Source organism: Paramormyrops kingsleyae, chromosome 6 (genome assembly GCF_048594095.1).
Source record: "Paramormyrops kingsleyae isolate MSU_618 chromosome 6, PKINGS_0.4, whole genome shotgun sequence".
Lineage (NCBI taxonomy): Eukaryota > Metazoa > Chordata > Actinopteri > Osteoglossiformes > Mormyridae > Paramormyrops > Paramormyrops kingsleyae.
The window spans coordinates 23903577-23922187 of NC_132802.1; the positions used below are offsets into that span (position 1 = coordinate 23903577).

General features: G+C 37.9%; 1 protein-coding gene across 2 annotated transcripts; it reads right to left on the minus strand.

The window, feature by feature from the left end:
- Positions 1–12361: 12361 nt before the first annotated feature.
- Positions 12362–18611, minus strand: LOC111840590 (probable G-protein coupled receptor). 2 transcript variants are annotated; one of them, XM_023805577.2, is made up of 3 exons: positions 18407–18423; positions 14831–14879; positions 12362–14298 (listed from the first exon to the last, which is right to left on the minus strand). In XM_023805577.2, exon 3 carries the CDS (start codon positions 14209–14211, stop codon positions 12934–12936), a length of 1278 nt encoding a protein of 425 aa, XP_023661345.2. In that variant the 5' UTR covers positions 14212–14298; positions 14831–14879; positions 18407–18423; the 3' UTR covers positions 12362–12933. The 2 variants fall into 2 exon arrangements, with proteins under 2 accessions (XP_023661345.2, XP_023661344.2); XM_023805576.2 differs by lacking the exon at positions 14831–14879 and having other exon boundaries at positions 18407–18611.

Consider the following 18611-nt stretch of genomic DNA (forward strand, 5'->3'; position numbering starts at 1 on the left):
AATATCCTCAGCATTCTGTGAAAGAGGGTGGGGCTCCTGAGTCTGGGGGGGGGGGGGGACAGAAATAGCACATGGTGAGACATGTCTGACATGACTGTGACTCCAGTTTCGGTCCATACAGTAACCAACTCTGGGGGCTTTTATCTCAGTAACATATAGAGATGGTATAAGAAAGTGGGAAACAGACACTACAAACACTCTGAAGATCTGAAGAAGATTTAACTGAGACTGAGACAATGGGAACAGGCCACCATTGGGCAGACATTAAGAAATGTGTTTATATATAAACTTATTCAATAATGTTAATAATTTAAACTATAATCTAAACCTCCTATCTCTGCCCTTGATTGGCTAAATATCCTGCAGTGTGTGTGTATGTGTGTGTGTGTGTGTGTGTGTGTGTGTGTGCCCCCTGATGGGCTGGTGTCCTGTATATTGTGTACCCTGTCTTTTTCCCTTTTCACAGTCAGAATCCTTATTGCAAGGTGACCAAGGCTGGTGGATTTTTTTGTTGGTGTAGCTGCTGTTGGAGTCTGTCGGAACAAACAACAGAGAGAGAAATGCAACAAACAAGATACACAACAGAGAAAAGTACACTACTGGCCAAAATTGTGGAAACACCCTGCATTTTTGGCATTACGCTTTAAAAATGACTACATGAATATTGGCTCTAATGTTTATAAACCATCAAAGAATGTTGCAAATATCATATATTAGATAATTAAATAAGTAACTGGAGCAACAGTTAAATAAAGTTCTGCAATTGTTCCTACAATTTTGGCCACTAGTGTACATGCAAGGTATGTCATAGATGTAGAAGTTTTGTGCAAATCAAGTAGTGAAATACAAAGAAATTAACAGAGGCACAGTGCAAATTAGTTTCTGCACACAGTGTGGTACACAACATGCATCTAATCATATAGTACACGACAAACACCCTGTGCAATGCAGCTGAAGCAGATCATGCGTTGGTTATTCTGCCTGTATAGGCTCCAGGACCCCTCATGATCCAGTACTTTATACATGGTTGGTAGACATGGGACTAAGTCACAAATACACAAGTCACAAGTAAGGCTAAGTTCACACTACACGACTTTCCAAGTCGTAGGATCGCTGTATATTCACACTACACACCTTGTCGTCTTGTAATTGAGAATCTTAAAGTCATTGTGGTTTACACACTACATGACTGATCAGTGACAGGGTTTCACATGCTACAAGATCTGGTGGTCAGGTGATTCATGGATGGAAATTTTCAAAGTTTCTGGTTAATAAAGACTGTTTTTTGTTTAGCATATCTCACACTTAAGTTCTGATCCTCCAGCTTAAAATAGTAAGGACCTGGCTTTCAGTAATCAAGATAACCCATAACATGCAGTCCACTGCTTTCCCATAGTTTTTTGTGGTGGGTCACTCACCTGACAAGTAAACAATGCTTGTCTCCCAGCATTTTCAGATGTTCATAATGAGTGGAGAGTGGCCAGTATTTAGGGTGGTGGCCCAAATGGGCCAAACCCCTTGTGTTCTGATCAATTAGCTTGCAAGGAAAACAGGAAAAGGGTTTTAATGACACAAAATACAAATATCAAGAAAATGGTCTAGATATATAGATGAACCCTGATAATGTCCATATTTATGTTCAATTTTGCTGTTGAAAGAAAGAGCTGTTGAAAAGCACATGTTTACAAAATTCTTTCATGAGTAGAATATAGCTGAGTACAGTAAGATCAAAATCAGAAGAAAACAACCAAAGAAATGAGACGAAAGCATATAGTGCATTTCGCTAGTGAATAGCCTGCTGAAGATGCCCATTAAAAACCTACCAAATGTGAGAACAGCACAGAATGCCAAAGAGAATCTCGATAATGAGAGTGGCAGGCAACGATCCTGGAGATCCGCAGCCTGGACATCTCAAACAAGGCATAGCCCATGAACCAAACCTTGTCCAATGATTGCTCTGCGATTGCATTCTCAGAGTTCACCTAGAAGTCAGAATGACAACTGGCTCATATTGGATCTCCATGCTGGTGTGCTCTCATATACAGAGCTCTCATATGAGCACTAAATCCTCCTGAGACCCCACCCATTCATTTATGTCCATTGTAGTGGACATTTTGTTTTTGCATCTATCTTTTCACTGATGTAAGGAAACATATTTATTCCTGTTGTACACTAAAGAGGACATGCTGTGAAATTAAAAATAAAAATACATTTGAAAAAAATCTAAATTGTAAGATGCCTTATTTCCTCCAAAGACAAAAAAACTAAAATTGAAGGACACTTTCTTCCTTGGGTCTCAGGAAGATGGTAACAGTGGTCTAGTTTGTTTTTCTTTCTATTGCAGAAAAAAAATTGTCAAAATGGTCATTATGGACTGTCATCCATATTCCAGATAATTCTGGAATCCACAAAGAGTAAGCAACAGGTATCAGCCAAGAAAGAAATGAGAGTTGAAGGACTAATATCAAACCTGGAATGGGCAATAATTATGGAAACCAAACCTGTCAGCTGAATGACCTGGTCCAATTAACAAGACAACAGGTGTTTGCTTAAAGTAGCAACTACCACGGTATTTCATCTGTGACTCCACAGAGAAGCATTTTGGAATTGCAGTCATACTAGAGACAGACAGATTCATGCTTTATTACCAAAACACTTTCTTTTATATCTGTAGAGTCTGCAGTTCATTTCAGATGGTAATCTTTGCAATAGAAAATCTACTGGCTGTTCTACTGTGCAAAGCATAAATAGGGGGAAATACAAAAATAATGACACAAAAATATTCTGTAACTAATGCCTGATATGTGCTCAGAGCAAACTAATTGGAAAGGGTAGCATTAGTGAGATAATGCTTTTCATTGAATACAGATGAGCATGTCCTGTCAAGTCTGAATTTCTCCTCTAGGGGGCAGTATAGGTACCACCTTATTGGTAATCTAATCTTGTTCATGTTGCTGTAGTATGGATTTATTTTCTACTAGAGTTCAATTAAAAATTATTTATTGAATAACCCACAGAAATGAACAAGAGTATTCAATGTTTTTACCAAAGAATTTTTTGCTGGATTGCCTGAAGTCTTGGGATTTCCCTGGATCCTGAATTAGTAGGTCACTCTGGGTGAACACACTAATTACATTCAGACACGCATTTGTTCTTCTGATTTCTCTTTCATTGAGAAGGGGTTTGGTGTCTCTTTTTCTGAAGACAAGGTCGTCACCCCCCGGGTCCTATTAATGCCCCAGGTTAATTGTGGTCTGCTTAGAAGTGGCCTCATTTGTCACGGTCTGTCTGAATTTAGTGAGAGCCAAATCAAAGTGGTACTGAGAATTATATTGGGAAAGTGAGACTGTCCCCAGTGGAACTGGCAAATAAGCTTCCGTGTCTGGATTTTGTCCCATGTTGAATGAACTATACTTAAAGAAGTTGTTAATACATTTGGTGAATACTTTAGTTGTATGCACTTGCCCCTGTCTTCTAACTTAATGAGGAATAGAAATGCACTAAACAAAACAGCCAGCTAATAACGCAGTACCAATTTAAAATAATTTTGTTAACAATGGGGAATTAATTTTAATGGTGAGGTTGTCAAATCAGGTTGTAAATAAAATGCTTGTTTAAGGTCCCAGAATATTGTGTGTTAGCTATGTAGCCTTTTGGTGTTTTATTTTCAGATTAAAAAGGCAAAAAATCAACTATTATTGATTTATGGTAGTCCAAACTGACCGTTTGTATGCAGTAATAGGTGAAAGATAAGGATAGGTAAACTTATTTGTGGTTCTATAGCCCCCTCTTCTGGCAAAACAGAATGTATTTCATTCCCAAACACTTTGGAGTGAGTGATTACAACTGAAACCTAGGCTTTGTAGTCACATTGCTTTATTGGTCACTTACGGTTATCCGGGTCTTTTATCATATTTCAATAGATGTTTTTGTTTTAGCAGGAATGTTTAAATTGTGGATCAACAGCCATGACTTGCAAGAGATACTGTTTGCTCAATGAGGATGACCTAAGGTTCAGTGATGTCACTACATATGTAGACACACCGATTGCCAGTGGCTTTTATTAAACTTTGCAATGGTATGTTCAAGTTTAATGTTTTGCTGCTCGATTTACTATAGCTACAATTACGTATATCACGCAATTACTGCGCCACAAATAAAGCCATAGGTGAAGTTTTGAATTCCTTTGTTTTGATATTTTATGTACCCAAATGAAACCTATAACAATGAAATATATGTTATAAAAATAATGAACGATATCTCATTTGTAAACAAACCACTTTAACAATAAAAACTGTTTCAGCGGCAGCCTGTTCTTATACTTTGCTGTTTGAAGTCTCGGGAACTTTAATCAATGTTATTATGTCTTTGGGAGGGACTCCCAAAGGATGGGAGGATGTGGATGTGGACTTTGCAATGTACAATAAAAATAAAACATATCCGTTTGCCTTTGGCGTAATTCCTCTGACGTGTTCCAGCAGCGTATTTCACAACATGCTTTTAGCAAAACCGTTTTCCTACAACCTTTGGACCCATTAACAATTCATCCTCCAGCTTCTATTAATAGCTGGTAACAGCCTTGGCAGGATGGATTTTTTTTAAAGGCTGTGGAAGAAACACATTTTCCAAAATATACCAATTTCAGTGCCTTTATAAGGTAAAACTGGCTGCGTAATCTCTACCCCCTTAACTCTTAACGCCGAGCTTCAGTACAATTTTTGGTATTACTAGTGCAAAAAAAAACAAAAAAACATCTGTTTTCAATTAAGGAGACGTCTTTTTCACCACACTGTAGCCTAGGTAAATCTCCAGAATGGGTTTTAAAAAAATGAATATGAAAACAATAAAAATGAATGAAAATAATTAAAATTTCAACAGTGTTAATTCTCTGCGTAACCTACTCTCGTTCCTGTAAAATAAGACATGACTATCTATGGATGTATGGAAATGCGGTAGCTTGAATTGCCCAGATCCACTGCTTTGTTTACGATTACCATTAGCTAACCACATTCGGGACATCTGTCGATGGAGCAGCTGAACTAAAAATAGGAAGCAGTGAGCCTAAGTGCATGGCCAGGACCTATAACTGTAAGCGGTTGGTCGACCTCTGGCAGCAGTTTCCAGCTTTGACAAGTGTGCTAATGGATTCCCTGCTGCCGCAGATGGTGGGCAGCGTTTGTCTTGTGCGGATGAGAGTCAGTAAGAATGCTGAACAGTGCATAATCAAATACAGAAGGTCTAATTTACATAGCATCTGAGACGCTGGACAATTCTTCATCCCTCCCCCTGTTCTTACACAGCAATACCATCTATTTGATAAGCAGATTGTATAGACAGGAACATGTAACTATAAGCATACGCATATATTGCATGGACAGATGTGTCGTGTTCTGACCGGACTGTAGTATATTCTTAGTAACGCTCACCTTTTAAAACCTAACAGCTACATTCCCTCATTACTAGTGCACACTGGGCGCGTTTAAATCAGAGTGATGGGAGGCTATCGCGGTTTATCAAGACCACACAGTGAAGCATCATATGTGGAGAAGTGAGACATCCAGCAGCCAGAAGCAAGAAGCAGGTGATGCAAAGGTAAAGAGAACCGAAAAAAGAACGAGCAAGAAAATGTGGAACTATTTGGTGGATGGACATGGGTTTATTTAAAAGGAAATTCCAGCTTTTACCTGCTCCCATGTCAGCCGCTGTCAGCCTAAAAGGATGTTTGCTTGAATTACAATGCCCTATTCCCCTAACACCCCTTGCCACCCAGATGTTTCCATGGTTACACATCTGGTAGATGGTTTCACATCTATTGTAGCATGTCCCCAGGTCAGCAGAAGTGTATTTAAAATGCACGGTAATGGATCACTATTGATTTTATTGAACAGCTTATGTCCATTATTCAAATATGCAAATTGAGGTTATTGTTTCGATTTCTATTCTCTGCAAAAATATAGAATGGAGCCCCCTTTCTATTGTCTAAAGGTATTGTCATTTACTCATTAATGAGTAAATGAGTAGCCTACCAGTGTGTGATGGTGATATACCAGGTGACGGGAGATGTGTTTGATGTAATTAAAAGGTGTTGCAAGAAATTTCAGTCTTGGTGTTAGTTTCAAAATGTGTGTCACTAGGATACTCAGGCTCAGATCTTGACAGTTTCTCAGAATCAGTGTTGATGCACAAACTGGTTGACCGTGTCAAAGTAAATTATATCTACATATTAAACATGACCAAGCAGCAAACATGATTTATACAAAGGGAAATCCTTTATTAAGTGTGTGCTACTTAATTGCATTGTGCATTCTGAATCGCTAAGGCATCCAAAATAGGAATTTAGAAAATCAATTGCCAGTTCTCCGATAACTAAAGATAAATGTGCTACTGCTACAATGTGTGGGCATCTAATACTACAACATTACAATCGTAAGTATTTACACATTGAATGTCTAAATTAATGTACAATTAACAGTGGCGTATATGAGCAAAAACATACCCCTTATCATGTAAATTGTTATATGTGGATTACGTTGAAAGACTTAAAAACATTTAATTTTGTTTTGTGTTCTTTGATTTGTGGCTAGAGAAAATGGATAACAATTCTCAAATACGAGCAACAACAGGTGCAGAAAAGGTTCATGAAAAGTTTCCACAGGTAAGTGATTCCCCTTTCTCAGGACTTACTTAACCCTAGACGTTTCTATTGAATCTTCCATTTATTTTGATAGTTAGCATTTATTTATTCTTTATATAAGTTATGTAATGCATGCTCACTTTCTACAATATTGTTCCAATACTGTCAAATTGCCTGGTTTGTCAGAACAAGTGTTTAAAATGTGCAAAAATGAACATGTGCTCCACAGAACAACTGGCAAATAAAAATGAATAGTGTGTCATCGATCTATGGCATAGGGCATACTGGTTCTAGGTGCACTAATGAGCACCCTTATGACAGATATTTGTAATAGACCAAATGCAACTTGCTCAGATGTCTAATAAAGCACTATTCAGGTTCAGATCAGCCATGCCGTTCCGCCCATTCATACCAGGTTTCACTGTTATTACCCACGTGAGCATTAGAGTCACCCAGTAGAGCATTGAGTCCCCAAAGCAGAGCCTTTCAGCATCCTACCCATCCAGCCCCTCTCCAAGAGTTTGGTTCCAGACCCCATGCTCTGTGTTGAGGTGAGCCCAACAATATCCAGACGGTATCTCCCTTAAGAACATAAGAACATTCTTTGACCATTAGTTCTGGCTCCTTTCCCAGTAGAGTGGTTGTTCCCTGTTTTTAAACCCAGTTTCAGCAACTGAGGGGTCTGTCAAAGCTCCTGCCTTCAACTGCCACCCAATCCACATAGTGCCCCCTGCAGGAGATGGACCCACATGAGGGCAGATCCATGTAACTCTTTTGGGCTTTGCCCCTCCAGGCCCCAAAGACAGAGGCCCGAATGTTTTGTCAGTAATAGGATGGAAGAGAAACGGGGGAGAGAGGAAATGCAGCATACAGCTGTTTTACATTCATTAATATACTGTATATCCCATAAAAGGCTTATGAATGAAAAGCCACTGAATGTGTAATAGACAAAAAAGAGAACATTGACACACCAAGGCAGAGTTCCTGCAATCAGCATTCTGGTGTAACATCTGTTAAATTTTTGTTGTGCTCCAATGACTAGGCTGGTAACTACCAAAAAACCTCCGTGCTCAATTCCAGTAATTTTTGCCATTTCTTGTCCAAGTGCTGAAGGCATAGAGCTTAGTCAACTGACGACCAGCCCCATATTTCACTTGTTTTGCAGTTACTTCTTATTTCTTCTTCCTCTCATTCCAAGGATGACTTGCAGCTGTGCTTATTCAGGAAAGCTGTTGTACCCAGAGCCGTCTTCTGGACTCGGTGCTGAAACCCAGCTGGTTTTCTCCAGCTTCATTATGGACCAAAACCCAATCCAAATCTACATTTGGGTTCTTCATCCAGATTCCTGTACTATAAAACCTTTTACAAAAAGAGAGAAAGGAGACATTTCGCCCCCATCAAAACAGATATTTTTGTGATTTGTCTAATGTCTACAAGAAAGCAGGGAGACTGAACAAATAGTTAATAATCTGTGAACATGCTCAACCCACAAAGGTTCCCTTGTTCAAGTTTCTTTTGTGAACTAGACTCTAATATCATCACTACCAGAGGTGGAACATGCTGGCATTAAAAAGCAGCCAATTTCCCTAGCAACAGAACACCTTGATTATGCTAATTTTCACATTGATTGCGCCCTCATCTTGGATATGGCGTCTATATTCATTATGGCTGGAAGTGGCAGGCAGCATTGGTTTGGAGGTAACACAGCTTTGCATTATTTGCATATGAAAGGCTTATTCATCTTCAAGCCACTCACACATGTTTGGAAGACTGTCTTTTCTATTCTCACACATTTAATCTCTGTACTGATCAGTTTCAGTAGTTCAATACAATGAGAATTATTCAAAGTATCATGGCATTGTATTTGTAAAATGATTTTATTGAAGGTACAAAAAAAAACATTTTTCTAAATCTCACGAAAACCAAAATATAGTTTGGAATGCTAAGAATTGCAAAGATTAGAAGCAGGAAAAGACAGACAACAAGCCTGCAATTAACCAAGAAGGCTTGGTGTTTGTCTTATGGCTATGAATACTAAGCAATAACTAGTAAGTTCTACCTCCAGCCCTACAGTACATCCTGGGAGCAGCTTATTCTTCCAAACAAGGCTTTGATTAATTCTGTGGTGGAAATTAGGCATTATGGTCATCTAAACATAACATCTCTGTGCCCATATCTTCTATATACAGCAGGTAAAACAAGTATTGAACACGTCACAATTTTTCTCAGTAAATATATTTCTAAAGGTAAAATTTCACATCTGGTGAAATTTTCATCAGATGTTGGTAACAACCCATGCAACCCACACTTGCAAAGAAATCAAACCTTAGATGTCCATAAATTAAGTTATGTGTAATACAATGGAATGCCACAGGGAAAAAGTATTGAACACACTTAAATTTATTTAATACTTCATACAAAAGCCTTTGTTGGTAATACCAGCTTTGTTTGAGTGAATGCTTGTGTTCATTTAGTAAAGGTAGTTATGTAACTTCCTAGACCCATGTGTGAAAAAGTAATATCCCTCTACACTTATAGACTGTTTACTGTACATGTAGCAGCAATGACTAGCTATGAAAAGGGGGCTTATCTTTGGCCACCTGGGGAAGGAGAATGATTGGTTTGTTTGCTTCAACTTATTCCATCTGCCTGTTCTTGATATAGTGTACTGTATATTCTGCTGTGCAAATCATTTCTTTGTATATGATGAAATTACTGTATTATGCATCTGTGGAATTTTGAGTCTTCATTCGGGGGAATTGGTGCTTCTTGCAGATGCAGCCTCATAGTTCTTTGTGGTGTCCTCACTCCTGGACGACTGTGGGCGGCTGGTCTAATGTTTTGTGTTTACTGTCATTGATTTGTTTTGCCGTGTGCCATAATTCATCGCAATATCTTTTTGCTCCAGACAGACAGGACCATAAAATTAAAATATGTTGCACTTTTTTTTTTTAACAGTGCTTTCCTTTGATGGTGTCTTCAATAAATGTCTTTATCCTGTTTGGATTTTGTTGTTGGCCCAGTGGGTTTGGATTCAGATGTAAATGAGCAGGTGACTACTGGTGATGTTTTTTTTTCCCCAAGCATATCACACACTGGTCATACTCGTAGATTTCCTAATTCTGTCTCAAAAACCAAAGAACTAAGTGATTAGCATCATGTTGTTATGCAAACACGCTTCATGTGTCCTCATGTTTCCATGGCAACTAAAGCAGACATCATGAGGCTACAAAATTAACATGCCATGTTTGCTTTATTTGTGAGTATTTTCATTTATGAATAGCTTTTGTTTTTGCTTTAGTTATTAAAAGGAGTCTTGCTTGGTCAAAGCATTTCAAATTGGCTCAAAATATTCGATTTTCAGCAAACTGGATTTTCTTTCTTGGGTCTTATCTGGGTTTAATCTGACTGTCCACATATTGAATATGAGCCTTCAGTTTGTTCCGTGCACATGAGGTGACATATTACAGTCTTCAGTCATCTATTCAGTTATAAATAATTAAGCATAAAGAACCATTACTTTATTATATAACATATTTTATATTTTGTGCTAAATGCTTCCACAGGAAATAATAAGCAAATCATAACCCCAATGAATATATTGCAGTTCATGTTCAGGCTGTAAATACAAACTTAAATTGTATTTTTCTTCCTACAGTAGTTTTCTTTCTGCAATATTGCAGTTGATTTGGAAAATTGCAGTTTTTCCTGTGTAAAATATCAGTAATATTTCCATGCAATTATTTGCTTACACAATGTAGATTCCACAATCGCTTTGTCATTCAGTTTAGATCTCAGATGCAGAGTCATATCATATTTTGGTTTATTTTTAAATATGTCAGACTCCAAAATGTAAAACGAATACATTTTTCCATATTTATACATTTTATAAACTTAAATTCTTAAAGCAGATCCATCACATATTCATGGATGTGCTTATATATACACTCACATAATAGACAACAACTATTTCATAACTGATAGAAGTGTATAAACCAGAAAAAGTGCAAAGTCTGTCATAGTTCCATTTCAGAATGATTTAAGGTAGGTGTTCCCAACCTGTGTTTTACAGAACGCTGGGGGATTTGGGAAGAGGTTGGTTAAATTCCAAAAATTAAGTACATATTTTTAAGCCACATGCCTTTTATGACCTTTACATTGTCACATTCTAAAAAAAATGCATCTAAAAAAATTTGAAACAGTTACATTTATTAAGTTTTGCCGATCTATCATCACCCACCCCAACCCTGTTCAAGACGCTCTTTTGCCAGCTCCCCCCGGCCACCACTAACCAGTTTTGCCAGTCCATGATATTTTTGTACTCCATAAACTGGTCTGCAGACAGCAAAAGTTTTGGAAACCCGAGCTTAAGTGATCCACATTGTTGATGGCAGCCTCTATGTCAGGATTCCCCGGTAGGCCAGTTTGGAGAGAGACCTGCATGGCTCCACCAGTGCAATTTAGGTAGTGGGTAGAGTTTAGGCAGGTAGTGTTATCATTAAACAAAATCAGAGGAAAACAGGACAATACGTCAGCTAATCCACTCCCCCCCCCCAGTAAAATTTCTAAAACTAGCATAACAGAACAATATTGGGATCAGTGGCCCTTGGCTTTGTATTGTTGACTGAATATGGCCCTTATGGTGAAATTATATAATGCAAGTCACAGAGAAAATGTGCATTACATGTATGTCTCTTAATGCAAAAATTCTATAAGAACAGTTCTTGAGATTGAAATGAAGTTCTATGCGGAATTTTTAATAGGTTAAATGTCTTCATTAGATTGCTTTGGTTAAATTTAAATTAAATAAAATTTATTACTAATAATGGTTATTTATGGAAGAAAAACAGTATCATCAGAATCCAACTATTTTTAGACCTTGAATTTATAACACTGAATTTTTATCCTCCAAATTTCCCTGGACAATGGTTTTTATCGTTTGTCAGATTGTGTGTGGCCCACGGTATTAAAATCTTGGCAGGGCATCAATTTACTGAGTAATATTACCCTTCGCGAGCTGTTTGAGAGCTTTTCTAGTTTTAGTATATCTCTGTTGCCGTTCGTCTTTTCGCTAAAAATATAAAATATAAAATCCCCTACTCATCAATATTTTAGAAGTTTGAGTCATGTAAAACAATTTATTAATTTCAAGTGACCTAAAGTCGGAATTCTGACTTACTAAGTCGCAATTGCGAGATTCCGTGGCTTATATTTTTTTTACCACCTGGCGGAAACGGGCTTCCATACTTTTCAGGAGACACACTGCTGGCTAACGGTGTCATGTGATCAAACAGCGTAATTTAATTGGCTGAGAGCCGCTCGACTCGATCTAGTGCTGATTGCTCTGGCTTGGGTCATTTAAGTTCATCACTTTTGCAGTTGAAATTTTGCAGGTGAAATTTTGCAGGTGAATTTTTTGCAGGTGAATATTTGATGGTGAATTTTTTGCAGGTGAATTTTTTGCAGGTGAATATTTGCAGGTGAATTTTTTGCAGGTGAATTTTTGCAGGTGAATATTTTTGCAGGGAAATTTGGAGGATAAAAATTCAGTGTTATAAATTCAAGGTCTAAAAATAGTTGGATTCTAATGATACTGTTTTTCTTCCATAGTAATTGATCATTATTTTGGCATTTTTCATTTTTTTTCATTGAAGTAACAATATTGTTTAGGAATAATGTCATGTAGTTCCCTAGATCTGCAGGTCAAGAAACAACATTGGGAAAACCTTGGAAAGAATCAATATCATTTAATTTCATTCAGTCCAGTTCAGCACTAACGTCATTTTTATCTGGTGTTAACAGGTCACCAAGATTCTTCATAGAATGAAATGGACCTATTGAGACAGTTTGTAAACTGTACAAAAATGTATTTTGCTTAACAAATTGATATTCCAGTGGTCAAAGTTGCTGGTGTTTCCCTGGAAAACTGGACACTTCCTATGGAGGAAAGAGTGCCTCATCAGAAAAGTGTGGGATTTAAACAAGCACTAAATAATTCATGGTATCTAAGAATTTCAGGCTGGGGCTGCTTCAGCTTGTTAGAGGGACCCAATGAAGTAATTTTTGTCCCAAGGCCTGGAATTTAGCACAGCAAGGTTCATAAGAAATACAAGGTACACAAATGTACAATTGTATTCATTGTATATATGGCTTCTTGCTTTTTCTGCAACTTACAAATTTGGCTGATGTATTGTGACTATGACATTTTGACTTGACCTGGAGGAAAGCAATAACATTATAAGCTTATAAGCTAAATTCTCCTTATAAGCTAAATAGTTTAGGGTAAAGTCATATGATATTTAGTTGATGTCCTCTGGAATCTGCCCTGGGATCCTGAAGCTCGGCATGGTTTGGTCCAACGTGTTCCGGGGACTGGATATGATGCAGCTGGATCGAGTCTCTGCAGTGCAACTAGTCCTTTGCAGGAACTGCAGGAAGTTCTCCTGAACAGAGCCTTCATGGCTAGACGCCACACGCTCCATGTGCTGTGTGCTGTAGCACCTCCGCAGCTTGAGAAGCTCCTCCCGGATCTGCCGGTTAAGGAGTCCATAGAAGAAGGGATTGACAGCAAAGGAGGAGTAGGCCAGCCAGGTGATCACCACCCCCAGCTCCCCGAACCTCAAGACCGGTGCGCTGAGAGACAGATGCAAGTGCAAGGAGAAGAAAGGCAACCAACAAAGTAGAAACTGGCCCACGATGATGATGAGGGTGATGGCTGCTTTGCTACCGCCAAAGATCCTTTCCCGGGTCAACCGGCGGGGAATGTTTCGTGTGGTGATGATAGTGGTCTGGCTGTTGATGGAGTCTGAACGATGCTTCAGATTGATTACCCAGGTAGGCAGAGAGCTATGTTGGCAGGCTGCCACTCGAGCCACCTTATACACGTTACAGTAAACGGTGAAGATCACCACAGCTGGGAGGCAGAAGCACACCAAGCTGAAGATAATGGCGTACATCTTCCTGTGACTGCGCTGGCTCCAGTACAGGAAGCAGTGAGCTGCGCTTATGTAACCCTGGAACCCGTATACTGGCCAACCAAAGAGGGCTGTGAGAGCCAATATGACAGACATCACCCATATGAAGATTATAACAGTGACAGCTAGACTCAGTGTCATTTTTACTTCATACCTCATTGGGTGGACAATGTAATAGTATCTCTCAATACTGATGGTGGTGATAGTGAGGATGGAGGCACAGATGAGGAACACATTCATGCAAATGTACACCTGGCACTCCTGTCTGGTGAAATCCACAAAGCTGAAGAAGGGTGAGCTGGACACAATTCCCAGAGGCATCAGCAACACGGCACTGAGCAGGTCCACAATACACAGGTGGCCAACAAAAGCAAATTTCCTCAAGTGTGGAACCTTTATGATGACTACTATCACAGCAGTGTTGGCGAGGAGAGCTACAATGTTCAAGCTCACCATTAAGAGAATTCCTATTAGGTCTTTTAGGAGAATCTGTCCTCTTGGAAGGTGCATGCTGGGCATTGTGTGAATAGATTTCCAGAGTCCTGTGTAATTCCACAATGAGTAGTTTGTTGTCGGATCCAACATCAGACCTGATTCATCCATGTTGTAAGTCCAGAATATGCTATTTCATTCTTCAGCTTTCTTTTTTGTCGAAATTCATGACTCTCTTTTTCTCTGTTAGGGATTCACCTGTTAACAAAACAAATTGGTAAAATATTTTTAAAAAAACATGTCATACTGGTCTTATTTTACTATCCAACATATCTTAATAAGTGGCTGCATTTGGAACAAAGCTGCAATTCATTTAAAGAAAGGCCAATACAGTATAGTGATGAGGGTTTAGTGTCCGCTTGCAGTGTTCATTTTCGGGTTTTTATACATGACAACACTACAGTATTTTTTTTTTCTTTACTTTGATAGCCCTACTTTGCCTTGTGGTACCCTGTCTGCTTCTGGCTAGCTACCTGCTGCGTGCACAGTAAACATGACGGGCAAAAGAAAGTCATTTTCTCTCAATGAAAAATACACTCATCAAAGCTGCCAAAAACATGCAGCACAAACAGTTAAGCTATATGTTATACACAGTATTGTATTATAGCGTATTTGAATTATATAGTTCATTGGCTTAATTTGTACATAACTAATTTTGGAAAGCTTACTGTACTGTATTTTGAAAGAGTCGATAAAATTAATAAAATACTCGTGCTGTCAGTTCTATTACCTTATATTCATGTAATAAATCTACAAATGTCAATTAGATGGTAATCTGCCTGAGACATAAAGAAGAAAAAAAATCGGTTATAATGATCATCTGCTTCTAGTGATCCATTTCATACAGACAGACATGATCACTATAAGCAGTTTCCACTTTATATTTAATGTTCTAAAAGATCACTGTACCTCATATTGTTGACCAAAAAACTCTGCCCAATAAGTCTGCTTTAAGTTCTTTGCAACTTAGGAGCAAGATTCCTGCAGTATCTCAAAACGTAGATATATCTCTGGCCAGGGGCGTTGCTAGAGATTTTGGGCCCCATGAAAACATATCATATTAGGCCCCCCAGTCCAAACCAATCCAGTTATTTTCCTAATTTTTTAGGGCCTCTGTCACTCAGGGGCCCTTGGAATTGTCCTAGCTTTCCTCCCCCTTACGGCGCCCCTGTCTCTGGCTCCTATACATCAATAGTGCCTCACTGACTGTTTTAGCAGTGCTTAGACCAGGGGTGTCAAACTGCAGTCCTGGGGGGCCACAGCCCTGTGTAGCTTAGTTCTTTCCCTGTTCCACCACAAATGATTCAGCTCAAGAGCTGTGTGGTAATTAGTACAAGGAGTTGAATCAGGTGTGTTAAATGAAGATAAACCAAAAACTTAGTAGGGCTCCGGCCCTTTAGGACTACAGTTTGAGACCTGTGGCTTAGACAGTATGGTAAAAAATACATAATATTTAAAAACATTTATTTTAGTTACTAATAGCAATGAAAACATAAATAGGTATTTGGAATTCCAAAAGTAGTATATTTCGATAAAGCTTTGGCAGTTTTTCAGACCACTGTGTATTTACTGTGTTTATCTAGAGTACAAAAGAGTAGGATCAATAGCCATAATTTAAGAGTGAGTGCTCCGCCATCTCTTTCAAGTCCATTTGAATTATCCTATTTTAGCACAGCTGCAGAGAGTTACTTATTGATTCAGTCAAACCAATGAATAAAAACACCATTGAAGACATCCAATCAGGGGCATTTATGTGAAAAATTAGTTTAGCAAAGTAGAAAATTGAATACTAAGTGTCCAGGTGTATTATTATATCTAAAACAGAAACTTAGGACTTCATTTTATTATTATTATGAGGTTATGTGAATATGACCTACAGTTTTCTGGTGTTAGAACTCATCAGAAAGTACTTCTTGATTTTCAGGTGAGTTGAATGAAAGGGCAATTAATGATAATTTAAACTTTATGTACCTCTAAAACCCTTCTATTGTTAACATATATGTCTGTGTATATCAATGAATTAATATGTTAATTTAAACAGGCAATATGAAGCTAAAAATTGTAGTTACAATGGATCATGTCTTGCGGTATGGAGTGTTACTACAAGGACAAGATGTGATGGTAATATCACTTCAAAGATGTAGGGAGGGTGTACTGAGAGAAGAAAGTGGACAGGTCTACACACCATGACGAACCACATGCTAACCATTTTATCACCCTTCACCCCTCCCCTGTCCAATCACTTCTTATGTGTACTGAAGATAAGGGAAAGACACAAAAACAATAAATACTGGTGAGCTTAGGTCCTGTGACAGCACTCGCTGAGGTTTCCCAGAACTCTGTTTTCCTGAATTTCTCTGTCAATGTTCCGAATGATATTTGTGCATATTTGTGTTTTTCCCCCAAATATCACTCTGTGAGAGGATAGCTCTTGACATTTATTGTTTGTTAATACGGCTGAACTACCCTGGACAAATGCCACAGGAAAAAGCATTACATTAAAAGCATTTAATATTGCCCTCATTTCCTTTGCTTGGATCCTTATTCACATTCAGTGAGCTGCCATATCCTTTAAACTGACACATGTACTTGACAGATGAAAAAAAAATTCAAAGCTCACACATGGGGGAAAATGGTTTGAGACTGTAAACACTATTCTGGATGGAATGTAACCTTGTATTCATATTATTTTGTTATGCTAACTTTTAGAAAATATCATCAGTTGTTAAGCACTGTTGCGTCCTGCTTCCTGGGTTGTGGGTTGAAATCCCGCTCTCATGTGCGGTGTGCATCTTCTCTGTGTTACCTGTGTTCCATTTCAACGCTATTGGTTTTCATGTGCAGTTCAAAGACATGCAGGCGGCTGATTTGTCTCTTGAAATTGCTGGCAGTGTGTGAGTGTCTGCCCAGTGATGGGCTGTACCCCTGTCTGGGGGGGCCCTATACTCCCCGGAATAGCATTTTAGTATCCTTACAGAATACCATTTAACCATCCTGTATTCTTAACATAAAAAATTCAAATAGACCTTTTTACATTTTGGTTTCTTAAATATATAAAACTTGGAAGCAAAGCAGAGAAGATGACGAGATGAAGATGTAAAAAGTGCTTCAAATAACAAAAACAACTTTGAGTAAAACAGGTATTTTTCAAATCTCATATTATTTCTATTGCTGTTTTGCCATCTAGATGTCAGAAAAATATTCATATATGAAACAAATCAAAGGAAAACATCAAGAAGCTATTCTAAGATATTTTCTTTTGAATTCAGAGGTAGCTGACCATATCCAATAACATTAATTCTAAGCTGTGCTCACAGAGTACCTTAGGATGCCATTTGCAGATTATATGAGTTACTGTCTTGTGAATTAAACTACGCTGTCAGAAAAAATGTACTGTACAGCCCTGGTAAAGTTTTGTTCCCCAAGGTACAAACACCATTAATGTACCCCCCAATGGAACAAAATTGTTCCTCATAGTCCATTTCTGTACTTGAAAAGGTACATTTATCTACAGCTACGGTACAATTGGCAGACCCTTGAGGGTACAGCCCAAGTGACAAGTAATTGTACCCTCAAATGTACAAATTCGTTTTTCTGACAGTGTAATATATATAAGACATCAGAATTTTATTGGTGGCTTCTGCATTTTTCTTACTGCAGTGTGCAAGTATATATACACAAGTAGTGTTTAATTAATGATGCTGTTAACATGTTAATTATCTAAGACAATATTATGTAAATGCTTCACCATTTGCTTCCATAAAGGAGATCAAAATAAGGATAAAATGTTTTGGCATGTCAGTGAAGCTTATTTGCCTGTTTTGCTGCCAAGTCTATTTCATAATCTGATCACATGACCCATATGGCATTAAAAGCGTCCTTAAATGTATCAAAAGGATTGTTTATATAATATGTTTTATTTATATTGTTTATATAATATTATATAATATTTTATCATTTGCCAATCCATATGCAAATTAAATTTTATTGTCATGTGTGCTAGTACTAGAGAGGTTTGCTTAGTGAGAACTGTCAATCCTGTAAATATTTACTTTTAATATTTGTATTATATATCATTACACCATCTGACCTGGCAAATCTCTGCCTTTGAAAGCAATGGCTCAGAAAGCATATGTCAATTTAATTTATTTTTTAAACAGGTTATCTAATTCATTTGTGTTTACAACCTTCACATATTTCATGCGTTTTTTGCTCATTTAGTTCACATTAATATTCTTAAATATGAAAATCATTGTCATCTGCTTGAATCAACAATCCGTTGTTTAAAACAGAAAAAGAACCTTACCTGAAACGCATGGCACTAGGAATCCCAAGCTGTGCTCTTTGACTTGTCCAGTTCCACTACTATAGGACACATGTAATGTTAAATTAATGAAACTGACAAGAAAAGTGTGTGAGAAAGTTTCTTTTTCTTCAATGAAAATTAAACTCCTTGAGGTAATTGACCAAGGCACTACATTACAATCAGCTACACGTAAGTTTGACAGGCA